The following is an 18,101-nucleotide window of genomic DNA, read 5'->3' as shown; positions in this document are numbered from 1 at the left end:
TAAATTTAACTTGTTGAATTCCCTGTAGTAATGTATCATTATTATATTCCATCTCAAAATAAATTAGTCTCTCACTTGAACATGCACTTTGCTCTTCATGTGGCCAGTTGTTATGTTGTTATGTATGTTATGTTATGCTGCAGCCCGCAGTGAAACATTGTACACACAAATGTCAACTAATCTTTTTGATGATGACAAATTATTACATTTTACATAAATAAAGCTCGATATATTTCTGCCATGAATATTATCACTGATCACAAACTATTACGTGGCCCTAAGGCCTTCCATAACGTGCAGGTCGCTTATTATTAATTCATTTATGCTGCTGGATACATTTCAGTTTAAGTGTTTTAATTTTGTTAAAACTTACAAGCCTTTTCATTAAGCTTGGTAAGGTATATTTAATTCCCCTAAACTTTTTTTGTGGCTTTGAGTATGTGCTACGCTACAGCGCATGTCGAATTGACGTACTTGTATTTTGGCCCACACGTTTTGCCGTAGTCGTAAAGATGGCGACCGTGGCGCTGGTTAGCCGTCCTGCGAGTGCCCTTCCAAAGATTTTAAGTGAGTAATGTCAACACAGCGGACATTTCAATTGACAAAACAAATCATAGTGTAAACCGCCGTTATTTCATCTTTATCCATGTGTCATTGTTACCCAGGCTCTTTGTTAGACCACACACTTGGCTCGAGTGACCTTGCTAACAGACTCGGCTAGCTAGTAACTGCTAGCAAGGGCTTTAGCAAGCTAATAGCTCACATTCGGTCCTGTGAGTAATTCAGAATAACTTTGTCATGTAACCATCCACATCACTTTGTGCACAATATGCGTCCGTAAATAAAGGAAAATGCATTAAGCTAGCTAGTCTGTGTGATAGCCCTGATTCGGTACTCAGACGTGACGTTTGTGAAAATGAAGGTGGCCCAAAACACTTGCTGCTTTTAAAAGAAAATGAAGTCAATATGTTGTCACTGTGAATTTATAACAGCAGTTTAAGGTGTCTCACTGACAGATATGTTGTTTTGTTTATAACGATACAAACGATATGCGTCTGTTGACACTTCATTCATGTCTGCTATAAGTTTCACAACGTTAATTTGATTGATTTTATTTAATATATTATACAGTATTCATCCACTCCTTCTGTACCAGGCCACAGCAACGAGCCTTTGAAAATGTCCTCATGCTCGAGTTGTTTATTTTATTCTGCTTCGCTTTTCTATTCTTCTTACCATGAATAAGCGCTTGACAATATCGGCAAGGTAAGTTTGTTAATAAAGCATCATTCATACATAGAGCAATTCAAAGTGCTTTACACAGTTAAAACAGAATTATGACAGATAAAATAAGTAAAATATAAAAATAGGTCCAGTCAGAATAATGCAACAGTATATGCTTTTAGAATTCCCAACTCGTACAACAGTGTTTAAAAAGAAGTTAGTTCCCTGAAATTTCCTCTTAGAGGGAATTTGACAGCCCAGTGAACAGACCATTGCAGTAATCTAATCTGCTGGAAATAAAGGCATGTATAAGCTTTTCAAAGGCTTGCTTTGACATTATTCCTCTGACTCTAGCAATGTTTTTAAATGTAAAATATAAAAAGCAATATGTATAATACAAAATATGTACAACAGGTGTAATTAGAAAAACTACAGGTGTGCAGGATATTGAGCAGTACAAAAAGCTTACAGTATAAAATAAAAGACAAAAATGAATGTCCATTAACAAAGGATTTATTGCTTTATCATCTCAGCGAGGTTTGCCTAACTAATTGGCATGTGGCAAATAAGGGATCTTTCCTCTTGATGCGGATCAAATGCTTCCCATGTTCTTTTCCTCTCAACAGGTAGCTGCTGCCCTGCTGTTCTCTCAGCAGCCTCAGTCTCCACAGTCCAGCAGAGGAAGCTGCACCATGCTGTCATCCCCAAAGGGAAAGGAGGACGCTCTTCCTCCAGCGGAATAGCAGCGACGGTGTTTGGTGCCACAGGTTTTCTGGGTCGATATGTAGTCAACAGGTTGGGTGAGTTAAAAAAAACACAGCCCTTTCAACAATTAAAGTTAATAGTATCTCACCTATGAAAACTTTCTACATGTATTTTGCTTGTAATAATGTCTGAGGTGCTGTCAACATGATGTCCCATTAACTCTTATTTTGTGGAAATGTAAGTCATCGTATTTGAGTGTGAAGAGCCAAGTGAAGTTATTGAGGTCGTCACATGGCACAGTTACCAGGGCTGTACGTTAACTTTTTTTTGCACATAGCACGAGGGCTGCACGATCCTGGATAAAATGAGAATCACGATTTTCTTGCTTAGAATTGAGATCACGATCCTCCCACAATTCTTTTTCTCAATGCCAAAACTGTGATGAAAGACGTGATTGTGTTTGTTTATTTTCTGATTATTTGCAGGTCGTATTGGCTCTCAGATTATTATTCCTCACCGGAATGACCAGTATGACATCATGTACTTCAGGCCCATGGGCGACCTGGGGCAAATCATTTTCATGGTAAGATGTAGACAGACGCAAAGCAGAAATGTTACAACACTAGATGGTGGAATCTTAAATCTGCATGTACTTACACTAGGGCTGAACGATATGTTTGAGCATTGCCATCCTTATGTGTGCATGTGCACCAGCCACATAGCAGGACATGCAATGTCAAGCAAATTGACTCAAACACTTTATGATGCTACTTTTTCTTTGCTTAGGTTCTCATTTTCAATAATACATTGACCAGAAAAGTCCGTCTGATGTTGCATTACAAGTGCAGCCCTTCACCAGGGCACACAGAGAACTGGCCTCTCCATGCTAGGGCTGAAAGATTTTGAAAAAATATGTAATTGCGATTATTTTTGCTTTATTTATTACGATTTCAATATGATTTGTGATATTGAATTGAATAAAAAAATGTAAAGGTCCCATATTATGCAAAATTAACTTTGGAATGGTTTTCTAACAATAATATGCGCCCCCTGCCTGTCTAAAACCCCCCCCAAAATAAGAAAAGTCTATCCTCTCCTCTCTTGCTTGCTCCACTTGTCAGAAAATGTGTGCTGAAACAGCCCAATTGCAGCTTTTCCCTGCATGACGTCAATAAGGGCAATAACACCTCCTCCAGGTTGGTGACCCCGCCCCAGATAAATGTTTGGTCTGCCCCCTGAAACTTCCTCGAGGGCGCTATTTTTTTCTTCTCGCAAACACTGCTCCGGTAAAATAAACAGGGCGAAGGTACCGGCAAAGCACGGCAGTTGCTCTGTTGTTGGCTGCACAAATGAGCACAGGACTCTATTTTTACCTCCTTCGTCTGAGGTTATGTTGCTTTACTGTATAGGCCAGGGGTTCTCAAAGTTTTGATAGCTGAGGGCCAATTTAAGAACCCATCATTGGACTGAGGGCCGCCGAAGGGGAAAAAAATGGAAAAAACAGAAAAAAATCCCATTTGTAATCATTTTAATGACCAGGTTGCATCTCTACAATTCACATTTATTGGTCTGCATCCAGTAATGTGCAGTAAACACATTTCAATTAATAAATGAGGCTAAACCTGGCAAAACTTGAGAAAACCTTGAGAAACATTGTAATACACATAAAATCCCTGGGGTTTTCTGCCCTCTACAGTAAAATTTGGGATATAACAGTCCTGTGTGCAGTCCATTTCAGAATATATGTAAAAACTTATTTAGAACAAAAAGTCAGTCTCAGTGTGCCTTGCTTCCTGTCTTATCAGCATGGACCTTATTCAGGAGCAATTCCAGCTACTAAAGCACCACAGGAAAACCTGCAGAGACAGACAGACACAAGGACACACACACACAGAGGGAGGGGGAGAGAGAGAGGGACTTTTAAAATAGAAGCTCACCAAACAAGTCATCATCATTACCATCATTAATATCTATCATTGCCTGTCATCAATAAGCTTGTCATTAAGTCACACAGAATATTTGTTATTTATGGTCAACATACCTTTTTTTATTGGCATGGGATTTGTGGTGCTGTTTTCGGTTGGCCACGATTCCTCTGATGTCCGGCTCCATCTCCGTCGTTGCGATACGAAGGACAGCATGTAGATGGCCATCTGTCAGCCTGGATCTCAGCTTGGATTTGTTGATGGCCATGGTGGAGAAGGGCTTCTCACAAATGTATGTGCTTCCGAATAAAGAGACCATTCTGATAGCATGCTGGCGAAGTGCAGGGTATGTAGATGGGGAAAGTCCTTTGTAGAACTCGATGAGATTCTTGTCACGATATGCTGCTCTTGCCTCGGAGCTCTCCTGCAGGTCGATGAGCTCCAACTGCATTTCTGCAGGCTCTTCCTCAGGGACACATGAGAAAGGATTTTGGAAGAGGTTGAATGACTTCTCATGGTCCCTGAAGTCGGAGAAGCGGTGGTCGAATTCCTCTCTTGAGTTTTTTTATGAGGTTATGGTTCTTGTCTGAACGCAGGTGACGTAAAACGTGGCGCCCATCTGTGTCTGTGTCATCTACGAGTGCCTTGCAGGCGGGAAAATGGGTTAGATCTCCCTGTTTGAGCTGTCCCTGCAGCAGTTCAAGTTTTCGCTGGAAAGCTTTGACATTGTCAAATAGTGTGGAAATGAGCTTCCCATGGCCCTGCAGCTTCACATTGAGATCGCTGAGCCAAGTATTCAGGTCAACAAGGAGCGCTAAGTCACAGAGCCATTTAGTGTCACTTAAATGTGTCACATCTTGTCCTTTTGACTCCATGAACTCTCTTATTTCTTTTCTCAGGTTAAAAAAACGCTTCAGTGTGGCACCTCTGCTCAGCCACCTGACGGCAGTGAAGTATATGACAACACCAAAATCTGCCTCTGATTGCTCCAGAAAAGTCTTGAATTGGCGGTGATTCAGGCCTCTGGACTTAAGGAAATTAACTGTCTTCACAACAATATCCATGACATGTTTCATATTAAGCGTTTGGGCAGCAAGAGCTTCTTGGTGTATTATACAGTGATATTTGATTAGCTTCTCACCTCCGTTGTTGGCCACTTTCTCAGAGAGCAGCGACACTGCACCTGTCTTTCTCCCGATCATTGCCGGTGCTCCATCTGTCGTGACACCGACCATAGACGGCAGTTTCACATTGTATGCATCGAGACTGCGACACACAGCATCACAAATGTCGACTCCCCTTGCTCTGTCTTTGATACTCTCCAAGCTTAGTAGCTCTTCGCCTATTTCAAAGTTCTCCGTGACTGTTCGAATGAAAATCAGCGATTGCGCTGTATCGGAAATGTCCGTGCTTTCATCCAGTGCGATAGAAAAGGTTCCCTTTTCCAGGCCCTCCACACGTTGTCCCAGTTGCTCTTTAAGATCGTTGGCCAGATCTTCGATTAGTCATGTCACTGTGTCATTTGACAGACTTATGTCACGGAGCTTTGTTTTCTGCTCCGGGCATACAATGTCGGCCACTTTCAAAATGCAGTCTCGCACAAATTCTCCGTCACTGAACGGCTTGCTCCGCTTGGCTATTTCTTGAGCTACCACGTAGCTAGCCTGTGTCACAGCTTCACCGGATTTGGCCAGATTTGTGAAAACTGACTGCTGTGCAGTGTAGCCTCTTTTAAGTTGTTCAAGCTTACTGGTGCGCTCCTCGCCGGTGAGTTTGTCGTAGGTTTTATGGTTGGTATTATAATGGCGTTTTATGTTGAAGTCCTTGAGCATTGCATTAACCTGCTTGCAGATCAGGCAAATGACTTTATCCGACCCGTGAGGTACGACAAAGTAAGCCTTTGTGCACTTATCTTGAAACCGCCTTTTTTCCTCGCCGACACAACGTTTTTTTTCTCGAGGGGCCCGGCTCCCGCTCCGACTCCATTGTCACAGCTGCGGTCACAGTCTCTTCCCCGAGGCAGAGTGATGCGGGAGACACCGTCAGCACCCCAGTGGTTAAATAAAACATTGCACCGTGGACTTCTGGGAGTGAGGTCAAGTGAGGTCTAAACCACACCTGCAATTACCGCTTATCCCTATAGATGCCGCTAAAGAGATTCATCCTTTCAAATCAATGTACAGTTGGATTAAAATTAACAACTGTAATTCATTGCGGGCCGCCAGAAATGATTCTGCGGGCCGCCATTGGCCCGGGGGCCGCACTTTGAGAATCTATGGTATAGGCCTACCGAGCGTGATAGCCTGTTGAATGTGGTTTTAGCATAGCAGCTAACGTAAGTTACTGTTGGTTACATAGTTTCCTTATACTACGTTAAAACCCGTTACCACTCTACGGCCCGCCGGCGGGCCGTCATCGCGATTACTACAACATTTGCCCTGCAGCTACAATGATAACTTTATGTTGCCACTCATGTGTCACATCGTTGGAAAGCTACGATCAAGCTCAAGATTCGATTGATATTAACCATTGAAAGATCCAATCACCACAGCGGGTGCAATCAACGTTAACAGAACATCAACAAACATTTACAAAATTGACCACTGTTCAATTGATCTTCACTTGATCACTGTATTCCACTGATGCATATTATTTTCATAAATTCACTCCTGGTACATTGCTTAAGGTCCAGATTATATAATCCAGTAAAGTATTTAGTCCAAAAGCATTATTCCATCAATAAGTATCCATGGATCGCCGTTCTTCGTTACTAATCGGCCGTCAGAAATGCCTCATTTCCCCGTGTATTTACTGTAATAACTTTATATTCCCTTTGAATTGAATTATGGTGTGTTTCTGCAGGGATCTATGGCAAACAAAGGTATTTGATACTTGCGTCTGTGTATGATGTGTAGGCCAGAACATCTCTAGAGCACAATATTTAAATTAAACTGGTATCTTAACACACATTTTACCTTTAATGAATATTGTGCCTCCTGTGATTTGAAAATTGCAGCAGGCCATATTGGGATTAATTGTTCAGCCCTACTCCATGCAGAGTCTGCGTGTCACCTGCTTTTAAACAAGCTCCTTATTCTGCCACTGGTTAACCCTGTGGCTACATATGCAGTCCGTTCAAGGAGCCAATGTGCTGCAAAATGCATTCTTTTAGTGGCCTGACCTGCTGCACAAAAGGTGTAATGTTGTGTTAACAAGAAGTAAGAGACACTGAGTTATTATTTCAAAAAGTTACAGGGCTGGTCCAACAGGTTAACAAGACTAGGTGCGCCTATTTTCATTGTGAGCCGCATGCGGTTCTCTGCCAAAATACACAGTGAAAAAGGAATTGTGATGAGTCATATTGATCTCTAACAGCAATATTAACATCTCTTCCTGTTGTAAAAGTCACAGGCATGGAGAGTAAAGTACATCAACACTTCCAGTATGCTTTTTCAATGTAAAAGTCCGATCTGGAAATCTGACTCCCCTCGTCTGAACACAATGCTTTTATTTTGAAGTGTTTAAAAAATTCATCTCATGAATTACAGGCTTTGTAGTTAATTAATCGCAATTAATCTCATATATAATAATAATAATAATAATACATTTTATTTGAAGGCGCCTTTCTCAGCACTCAAGGACACCGTACATAGATATATATATATATATATATACACAAAAGGAGTATTAAAGGTACAGTACCTTGTGCTGCTTTCATCCAGTTTCAGCTGCCAGAAGCCTTGTGAGGCATATATCATAGATTTCTGTGAGAAGCACATCACATGTAGACTCACTCACTTGAAACTGATGCACACAGAGGGCGACTTTGGGAAATTCACGGCCCCTTAATGGACGTGAATATGTGCAAAACTCAGATGGCACACTAAATATAAGGAATATAAGCAATATTGTCAGGCATTATTTACACGATGAGCATCAGTAAAAATAGAAAAAAACACTGATTACTTTGCATGACATGTCCGTCAAAGCTTTGCAGTGGCCAAAAGGCCGTCACTAAACAGACTACTGAGGCCGACACAGCTGCACTTGAAATGTTTTAAAACAGAATAAGAAGGGAAGTATTTAGAGGAAGACGTCGTACCTCAATCAATGCGTTGGAAGGACGGACGCGCCAGTAGACGTGTGTGTGCAGACAGTGCTTCAGGTAATGGAGAGAGAGCGCAGGGGGAGAGTGTACAGTTAGTTAATGGAACGTGGATGACTATCTTTTTGACAGATGTAAAAAGAAACATGATAGAATCAGTCGCCAAATACACTTTGGCTGTCAGAGAGTTACTGCGGGGCCGCGCTCTGGAAACTTGAAATTGGCACGCGAGAGTGGAGTGAAACGGAGAGATATCGGTAACCAATTAAGATGTTATTTGCGCGCGTGCGTGTGTGTGTGTGTGTGTGTGTGTGTGTGTGTGTGTGTGTGTGTGTGTGTGTGTGTGTGTGTGTGTGTGTGTGTGTGTGTGTGTGTGTGTGTGTGTGTGTGTGTGTGTGTGTGTGTGTGTGTCTTTGAGACCTGCAAGTCGTATAATTTATGTTAACATTCATATAATCCAGTGTTGTGTAGCAAGACATGTCCAAGTTATTGCACAACATGTCACACATGTGTGACATGTTGTGCAATAACTTGGACATACACATTAAAAGAGAGAGATTTCTGTGAGAAGCAAATCACAGACTCACTCAGTCTGGATGACCCTCTTTCTAGATGGTTATTTCTTACTTCCTCACTTTAATTGTTCTCTCTTCTTCACCTTATTAAGTTTTAATTCACAATCTACTTTAATCTGATCTCTTTGCTTTGCTTCAGTCCCCCCCAACACACCTGCACCTCTGCTCTCTGCACAGCTTCTGGCCCTGCCCCCCTCTTTCTGTCCGTCTCTCTGTTTGCTTTGTTAATTGTCTTTATCAGCAGCCTGTTTAATTAAGTCACTAAAGTTACAGATTTTCTCTCGCAATTCAGTTCTCACAGCCCGTGAGCCGCATGTGCACGAAGGACATTATTAATGACGTAGCGATCAAAACGATCGATCGATGCCAAATGACATCTGCAACTTTTATGAGCTTTATAAACAGTGACAGTCAATGCATTTAAGATGCAGAGATACACAATAGGGTTGTTTACAGAAGGAGTCCGATGTCGGACCCTCTTTTGCCGTTAGAACACTGTGTGAGGAGTAAATTGGTCCCGCTGTTGTTTATTTGGTTGCCACGACTTCACGTATGATTGACGTCCTGTGACGTCCTGTCCAACTTCGGGCCACGTTATAGAAATCTGAAGCAGCGGTGGCAATAATTTTGCCATGGCGGGCCGCAGCTGCAAAATGTATGTAGCGGAAACATTGATATTTATATATGTTGTGATCTGCAACAGTTGCTCTGTCTTTCTACACTGTTTTATTTGCCACTGTGTTGACTGACACCAGTTAGAAGAAAAAAGACTTGAAGTGCCCTAATAATGAAAATTCAGGTTATTTGTGCACCTGCATCAATGACACAATGCATTAATCTGATATAATTTCCTTTATTTAAAAGAAATAGACAAAACAAAAATATATGTCAGGAAAATATATATCAAAATTATTTTTACGATATAGTGCATTCCTTACACATTAAGAGCCTTAAAGGAAGTTTCAATATATTGTATTTTTTCTTTCTTGCTGCAGGAGTGGGATGCCAGGAACAAAGACTCCATCAAACAGGCACTGGAGCACTCCAATGTTGTCATCAATCTAGTGGGCAGAGAGTGGGAGACAAAGTATGTATCAAGGCTGGGGAAATGTTCTTAAATCATCTAATTTATATCATGTCGTTTGCATTAAATCAAATTTTAAGGTGGTTTGGATAAGTGGGAAAACATGCAAATATGTTTTCTTCTTTGTGTGTTAAGAAACTATCGCTTTGAGGACGTCTTCGTGACCATCCCTCAGCAGATCGCCAAGGCAGCCAGGCAGGCCGGCATCACAAAGTTCGTCCACATGTCTCACCTCAACGCTGACATCCGCAGCCCGTCCAAATACCTGAGGAACAAGGTAAGGGGCTGTTTCCACACACTGCACATTTCTTTTACTCCGTCAAACTAGTGGATCTAGGTTTCCATTGTACAGGATATATTTGGGATGGGCATTTTAAGTAATGTCCATATCTGATTACTTGCATTACATTATTATAACGTACTTAGAAAAAAGAGCGGCTGCTCCAACACGCCCCAGTCCTCAGCTGCTGCTTTGAAGTGGGCAAGTCTTCAGATCTGCATGTCCATAGAACAGCAGTAAATAGTGACTTTCCACTAAACTAAGTAATAGCTACTATGTCATCACTCTGCAGATTAGCCCCCTTATTTCATAGCACCTTCTACCAGATAATTTAGTTTTATATTATTATATTTTAAATGTGAGTGTGACTCTATAAGATGAATGAATAATGATGTTGAAAAAGAGTACTCGAGTACTCATGCCCATGCATGTATATGCATATGTATAAATGTTTAAAGCAGTGTACATTAAAGGGCAGGATAGGTGAATACAGCTGATCATTGTGTATAATCCTCCTTTACTATAGGCTGTAGGAGAGACGGCAGTGAGAGATGAGTTTCCTGATGCCATCATCATGAAGCCCTCTGAGATCTTTGGGAGGGAGGACAGATTCTTTAACTATTACGCAAGTAAGACAGTTGTTTGTGTGTGAGTGTGAAAGAGAATGTGAAAACGTTCACTGTCCTTGTCCTTTGATGTTCTTGGATCCCATCGGTTGTAGTCTAACAATAATAGCGTCTGGGTACAGCGTTGAACATTCCAGGCATGTAGCCAACCAACTGCCAACACTCCCTTTATTTATATAGCACCTTTCATGCAAAAAGAATGCAACACAAAGTGCTTCACAGAAAAATTTAAAACATATCACAAGAATTAAAAAACATATCACAATAATACAAATACTGGAAACTTGCCCCTCCCGACCCACCCGCAGAGGCACACATACACTTTATCACACACAGATACAGACAGACACACATGTACACGTATGCACATACACACTCACACACATACACCCACCCACACGCACGCACGCACGCACTCAGGATAAAACATGGTAAAGAGACATGGCAGGACACTGAGGAACAGGTGAGGAAAATGCCACCTATGGGAGCCATCCACACTGGGAGGGGTCACAGTCTACGCCTGCAGGGAGTGCCACCCACAGAGACCACCCCTACCCGGAAAGACCGGGATAGACTCCGCACAAGGTGCAGAGCCCCACGGTCCTCCGGGCCTGAGGGATCTCCAGGCCGAAGTCCCCGTGGGCAGACCAGACACAACTCCCATGAGGAAACACTGGAGCTAAAAAGTAAAAGGCTACGTACGCTGCAGCCTGCCGATACGTGATTGATCAATATTACTTTGACTACAAGCGTAGTACAAACGGAAACCAGCCCTCCCTAAAGTCCACGTCCCTGCCTACAGATTCTACATTTTTACGTAGAATCTGTAGATAGAGATTAGTCTCTGAGTGATGGCCATGTGACATATAAAGTCTGTTAAAGTATGTTTATGATGTTGGTGTGCATTCAGTGCTCTGTCACAAATGCTGCTACTTCACTTGTGCTGTTTATTAACTGCACTGCTGTCTCTCTATTTCAACTATAAACCTTTTTCAGACATGCGCTGGTTCGGAAATGCTGTCCCACTCATTGCCATGGGCAAGAAGACTGTGAAGCAGCCTGTTCATGTAAGTTTGCTGGAAGGAGGCAACTATTCTTATATTTTCCCTTTATTAGAAAAAATGTAAACTTTAAGAAAAAATGTTGCCCTTTGGACAAAGAAGTACCTATTATCTCTTTTCTGATCTTGCCCTGTAAACGTGTAAGTTGTGTTTTCCGGTGAAAATTCTACTCCTTCTTTCTTTTGTCGTTTAAAGCTGCTATATGCAACTTTCAGAAAATCCTCATTCCTAGCAACACAGTCGGCCGTTGAGGGAACTGCAGTGTACCTTCTTGTACGCGCAAAATCAACACTGTTTGTTATAATACCTGTCATAAACAAACAAAAGCTGTTTCATCCACATGCTGTTAAATTTCTTGTCTCCGTGGCATCGGTTACAGGCTTTCAAAATATCTACGAAGAAATAAGCAGTCATGTCACTGTTGGTCTTGCTTGCTTTTGTAGGTCACAGAGATGTGTCCGTATTAATTTCAGTCTGATTCATCACCACCAAAAAACTCCTCACAGGAGCTTTAATAAAAGTGTTTACAATGAAGCCATCCTTTCCCATAACAGAAACTGATGCCAGACATGCCAAGAGGGCTGAGCCTGTGTTTGGTGCCTTTTAGGATGGTGTGTTTAAGTTGGTATTTGGTAACAGGGTTTTCTTACTTCGGATTTATAGTACGTCAGTAGATGTCAGCACTATTACAGTAATTACAATTTTCTGTTAGATAAACTAATTACCTAATTAACTCTGGCATCAAATATTTAGCCACATTGTATCTAAAGTAAACAAGACACAGCGAACAAATCCAGTTAACTAAACTGTCTCTTTTCTCCCACAGGTGGTGGATGTGGCCAAGGCCATTGTCAACGCTATTAGAGACCCTGATGCTATTGGAAAGACATATGCATTAGTTGGGTAGGTGGTTAGTAGGTTTGGACAGTATCACGGTATGATGATATACCGGGGTATTTAGAAAGCCACACGGTATGAATTTCAATACCGTCAAAAAGGGGCGTATTACAGCGAACAACACGTCACCCTATTTACAGAAAGTTATTTAATACCATTATAACTGTGCTTCTTTCTCTCCACCATATGTGTTTGTTCTCAAAACTACTTTTATCTGCTCACCTTGCTTCTCTTGCTTCACACCTACACCAGTCTGATCTGTTTATGTTCAAAGCATCGTGAGCGGTACGTTTTACAAAGTTGCTAAAATAACAACAAAGTTTTGAGTTTTCAACCAGGCGTCAGTAAAAACAATAGAAAAAATATACTTTTATGAGGAGATAATATTTGCATAATCTCTTTGATTTTTTATAATCTTTTTTTATATATTTAAAATATTCATGCAAATAGCTAACTCTGGCTGTTATCCATTGAAACTGATGCACACAGAGGGCGACTTTGGGAAATGCACGGCCCCTTAATGGACGTGAATATGTGCAAAACTCAGATGGCACACTAAATATAAGGAATATAAGCAATATTGTCAGGCATTATTTACACGATGAGCATCAGTAAAAATAGAAAAAAACACTGATTACTTTGCATGACATGTCCGTCAAAGTTTTGCAGTGGCCAAAAGGCCTTCACTAAACAGACTACTGAGGCCGACACAGCTGCACTTGAAATGTTTTAAAACAGAATAAGAAGGGAAGTATTTAGAGGAAGACGTCGTACCTCAATCAATGCGTTGGAAGGACGGACGCGCCAGTAGACGTGTGTGTGGAGCATGTGTGGAGACAGTGCTTCAGGTAATGGAGAGAGAGCGCAGGGGGAGAGTGTACAGTTAGTTAATGGAACGTGGATGACTATCTTTTTGACAGATGTAAAAAGAAACATGATAGAATCAGTCGCCAAATACACTTTGGCTGTCAGAGAGTTACTGCGGGGCCGCGCTCTGGAAACTTGAAATTGGCACGCGAGAGTGGAGTGAAACGGAGAGATATCGGTAACCAATTAAGATGTTATTTGTGTGTGTGTGTGTGTGTGTGTGTGTGTGTGTGTGTGTGTGTGTGTGTGTGTGTGTGTGTGTGTGTGTGTGTGTGTGTGTGTGTGTGTGTCCTTGAGACCTGCAAGTCGTATAATTTATGTTAACATTCATATAATCCAGTGTTGTGTAGCAAGACATGTCCAACTTATTGCACAACATGTCACACATGTCTGACACTGACTTGCCCCTCCAACCAGCCGCTCAGCTCCGGTTTACTGCACTGTTTTATTTGTAAACACTGTATATCCCCGTATTATGGCATGAAGGTAATACGATATGAAAAAATGGAATACCGCCCAATCAATACCCTGGCAGGAGTTCAGCAAACTTGAAATGTGAGTTTGCTCATTAATTGGATAAGACTCAAAGTAAAGACACATTGTTTCAAAATTATAGCAAATATTTTCACAGTCATGACGCCTGTCATCTTTACTGAGTAAGACAGTGTACTCATTGTGTTGCAGAAATGTTCTTTTGCTGGTTTTTTTTAGATATAAAGTCTCCACAGTTGATTAAACTGTCCATCAAACAATTGAGGGTGAAGAGAGAGTTGCTCGTACAGGGGTGGAAACATCACACAAGGATGCTGTGACTGTAGCTTAAACTGTGTTGTTAAATGCAGTGAAGGACAGCTTTTGTATGGAATCATGTCCAGATGAAACCTCTCCTTCAAAAATACTTTCTTTTCTTTTCTTATCTAGTCCCAACCGTTACCTCCTTCATGACCTGGTAGAGTACATCTACGCAGTGGCACACAGACAGTACTTGCCCTACCCCTTGCCCCGCCCACTCTATCAGTAAGTGCTTTCTGTTGTGTATTTTTTGTTTTTGTAACATTTGTCACGTACAAGTTATCTTTCATAACCAACTCCAGCGCTGAATCACATGATTCTTTGCACACCCATACGTTCCACACAAACAGGTTAGATTAGTTCCTGGGAGTCATCAGAGAACTGTTTGCATTCTTCAGAAAAAGGATCTCATAAATGTTAAGTACATTAGCTGGTTGAGTTAATACACAAAGTGCTAACCTACTTATTAAAACGTCTTCTGATTTTCCCTCCCAGCCTTGCTGCTCAATTTTTCGCAATGAACCCATTTGAGCCCTGGACAACTCCTGACAAGGTCGAAAGGGTAAGAAAACCAAGATATTAACATAACGTAAAACTTGAGGTTTTGTTAATTCACTCACTCGACACTAACCCACTCGACAGCCAACACTCAGCAGTGATGTACCTCTTTTTCAAGATGATCAGTTGATTACAATTCTGTACTGTGCTTTTGTTTTCCAGTTTCACTTAACAGACATGAAGTACCCAGGACTTCCTGGTCTGGAGGATCTTGGTATCACTCCTTCCACTGTAGAACAGAAGGCTATTGAGATTCTGCGTCGCCACCGCGGCTTCCGTTACCTGGAAGCAGACCTGGATGAGACAAAGCCAGCAAAGACCGTCAGTTATTAAACCCTCCAACATCTTCCCAACATCACGTGGGCATCCATAGGATGTCAGTATATCTGCTCTTTAACTGTTCTGTAAATAAATAAAAAATATCCTCTGAGGGTTTTCTTGTTTTTCTTTTCGTTGATGGTCACATTAACATTTCATCGTTTATCTACACTTGAATGGACTGTACTTATATAGTGCTTTTCTAGTCTTGCGACCACTCAAAGCTGCTTTTCCACTACATGTCACATTCACACACTGATGGCAAAGGCCGAAGTCTCGGTGCCAATCTCCAATCAGGTCTATGCCCATTCATACCCGACGGCTATGCCACCGGGAGCATTTTAGGGTTCAGTGTGTTAATCAAGGACACTTTGACCTGTTACTGTAGCAGTCAGGGATCGAACACTGACATCTGACACATCATCCCCACCATAAGCTTGGATCGGTGTGTCATGCTGCCACTTTTATATTTTCCATTAAAATAACAGCAAACTTTAAAACAATAGTTCTCAGGTGTGAAAAGCCAAAGGTGCGCTTTTATTAACCCCAAAAGAAAACAGCAGCTGAGTGACAAACCTTACAGGTAAAAAGCTCCACCACTTACAGTAACTACTAAACACTTCACACAAAAGAGACAATAGTCTAACTTTAGTTAATGTGTTCTTGGATCCCATCGGCTGTAGTCTGACAATAATAGCCTCTGGGTACAGCTGTGAACATTCCAGGCATGTAGCCAGCCAACTGCCAACACTCCCTTTCACACAATTTTTATCAAATCATCAAATCAAACTTTATTTATATAGCATCTTTCATGCAAAAAGAATGCAACACAAAGTGCTTCACAGAAAAATTGTCGAAACAATCTAAACAGACTACTGAGGCCGACACAGCTGCACTTGAAATGTTTTAAAACAGAATAAGAAGGGAAGTATTTAGAGGAAGACGTCGTACCTCAATCAATGCGTTGGAAGGACGGACGCACCAGTAGACGTGTGTGTGCAGACAGTGCTTCAGGTAATGGAGAGAGAGCGCAGGGGGAGAGTGTACAGTTAGTTAATGGAACGTGGATGACTATCTTTTTGACAGATGTAAAAATAAACATGATAGAATCAGTCGCCAAATACACTTTGGCTGTCAGAGAGTTACTGCGGGGCCGCGCCCTGGAAACTTGAAATTGGCACGCGAGAGTGGAGTGAAACGGAGAGATATCGGTAACCAATTAAGATCTTATTTGCGCGCGCGCGCGTGTGTGTGTGTGTGTGTGTGTGTGTGTGTGTGTGTGTCTTTGAGACCTGCAAGTCGTATAATTTATGTTAACATTCATATAATCCAGTGTTGTGTAGCAAGACATGTCCAAGTTATTGCACAACATGTCACACATGTCTGACACTGACTTGCCCCTCCAACCAGCCGCTCAGCTCCGGTTTACTGCACTGTTTTATTTGTAAACACTGTATATCCCCGTATTATGGCATGAAGGTAATACGATATGAAAAAATGGAATACCGCCCAATCAATACCCTGGCGGGAGTTCAGCAAACTTGAAATGTGAGTTTGCTCATTAATTGGATAAGACTCAAAGTAAAGACACATTGTTTCAAAATTATAGCAAATATTTTCACAGTCATGACGCCTGTCATCTTTACTGAGTAAGACAGTGTACTCATTGTGTTGCAGAAATGTTCTTTTGCTGTTTTTTTTTAGATATAAAGTCTCCACAGCTGATTAAACTGTCCATCAAACAATTGAGGGTGAAGAGAGAGTTGCTCTTACAGGGGTGGAAACATCACACAAGGATGCTGTGACTGTAGCTTAAACTGTGTTGTTAAATGCAGTGAAGGACAGCTTTTGTATGGAATCATGTCCAGATGAAACCTCTCCTTCAAAAATACTTTCTTTTCTTTTCTTATCTAGTCCCAACCGTTACCTCCTTCATGACCTGGTAGAGTACATCTACGCAGTGGCACACAGACAGTACTTGCCCTACCCCTTGCCCCGCCCACTCTATCAGTAAGTGCTTTCTGTTGTGTATTTTTTGTTTTTGTAACATTTGTCACGTACAAGTTATCTTTCATAACCAACTCCAGCGCTGAATCACATGATTCTTTGCACACCCATACGTTCCACACACACAGGTTAGATTAGTTCCTGGGAGTCATCAGAGAACTGTTTGCATTCTTCAGAAAAAGGATCTCATAAATGTTAAGTACATTAGCTGGTTGAGTTAATACACAAAGTGCTAACCTACTTATTAAAACGTCTTCTGATTTTCCCTCCCAGCCTTGCTGCTCAATTTTTCGCAATGAACCCATTTGAGCCCTGGACAACTCCTGACAAGGTCGAAAGGGTAAGAAAACCAAGATATTAACATAACGTAAAACTTGAGGTTTTGTTAATTCACTCACTCGACACTAACCCACTCGACAGCCAACACTCAGCAGTGATGTACCTCTTTTTCAAGATGATCAGTTGATTACAATTCTGTACTGTGCTTTTGTTTTCCAGTTTCACTTAACAGACATGAAGTACCCAGGACTTCCTGGTCTGGAGGATCTTGGTATCACTCCTTCCACTGTAGAACAGAAGGCTATTGAGATTCTGCGTCGCCACCGCAGCTTCCGTTACCTGGAAGCAGACCTGGATGAGACAAAGCCAGCAAAGACCGTCAGTTATTAAACCCTCCAACATCTTCCCAACATCACGTGGGCATCCATAGGATGTCAGTATATCTGCTCTTTAACTGTTCTGTAAATAAATAAAAAATATCCTCTGAGGGTTTTCTTGTTTTTCTTTTCGTTGATGGTCACATTAACATTTCATCGTTTATCTACACTTGAATGGACTGTACTTATATAGTGCTTTTCTAGTCTTGCGACCACTCAAAGCTGCTTTTCCACTACATGTCACATTCACACACTGATGGCAAAGGCCGAAGTCTCGGTGCCAATCTCCAATCAGGTCTATGCCCATTCATACCCGATGGCTATGCCACCGGGAGCATTTTAGGGTTCAGTGTGTTAATCAAGGACACTTTGACCTGTTACTGTAGCAGTCAGGGATCGAACACTGACATCTGACACATCA

At 41.6% G+C, this 18,101-nt stretch overlaps 1 protein-coding gene across 2 annotated transcripts; it reads left to right on the top strand.

The window, feature by feature from the left end:
* The first annotated feature begins 505 nt into the window (after nucleotides 1–505).
* Nucleotides 506–17,786, top strand: ndufa9a (NADH:ubiquinone oxidoreductase subunit A9a). Of its 2 annotated transcripts, none has more exons than XM_069685904.1 (11): nucleotides 506–567; nucleotides 1,851–2,024; nucleotides 2,415–2,512; nucleotides 9,530–9,621; nucleotides 9,754–9,895; nucleotides 10,425–10,527; nucleotides 11,521–11,591; nucleotides 12,412–12,488; nucleotides 14,271–14,366; nucleotides 14,637–14,703; nucleotides 17,523–17,786. In XM_069685904.1, exons 1-11 carry the CDS (start codon nucleotides 513–515, stop codon nucleotides 17,691–17,693), a joined length of 1,146 nt encoding a protein of 381 aa, XP_069542005.1. In that variant the 5' UTR covers nucleotides 506–512; the 3' UTR covers nucleotides 17,694–17,786. The 2 variants fall into 2 exon arrangements, with proteins under 2 accessions (XP_069542005.1, XP_069542004.1); XM_069685903.1 differs by lacking the exon at nucleotides 17,523–17,786 and adding an exon at nucleotides 14,862–15,125.
* The last annotated feature ends 315 nt before the right edge of the window (nucleotides 17,787–18,101 follow it).

This window comes from Semicossyphus pulcher, unplaced genomic scaffold (assembly GCF_022749685.1).
Source record: "Semicossyphus pulcher isolate SPU_LCO1_2020_fin unplaced genomic scaffold, fSemPul1.0.p SCAF_8, whole genome shotgun sequence".
NCBI classification, from domain to species: domain Eukaryota; kingdom Metazoa; phylum Chordata; class Actinopteri; order Labriformes; family Labridae; genus Semicossyphus; species Semicossyphus pulcher.
Note: the sequence above shows the minus strand (reverse complement) of the source record. Positions and strands in the feature narration are given on the sequence as shown.

What these genes read in the sequence shown, in the direction of transcription:
- ndufa9a (XM_069685904.1), top strand. Translation starts at nt 513, where the DNA reads ATGGCGACCGTGGCGCTGGTTAGCCGTCCTGCGAGTGCCCTTCCAAAG. An exon ending in GGCAGAGAGTGGGAGACAAA is followed by an intron (nt 9,622 to 9,753) that starts GTATGTATCAAG and finishes TTGTGTGTTAAG; the next exon opens with AAACTATCGCTTTGAGGACG. An exon ending in CCAAATACCTGAGGAACAAG is followed by an intron (nt 9,896 to 10,424) that starts GTAAGGGGCTGT and finishes CCTTTACTATAG; the next exon opens with GCTGTAGGAGAGACGGCAGT.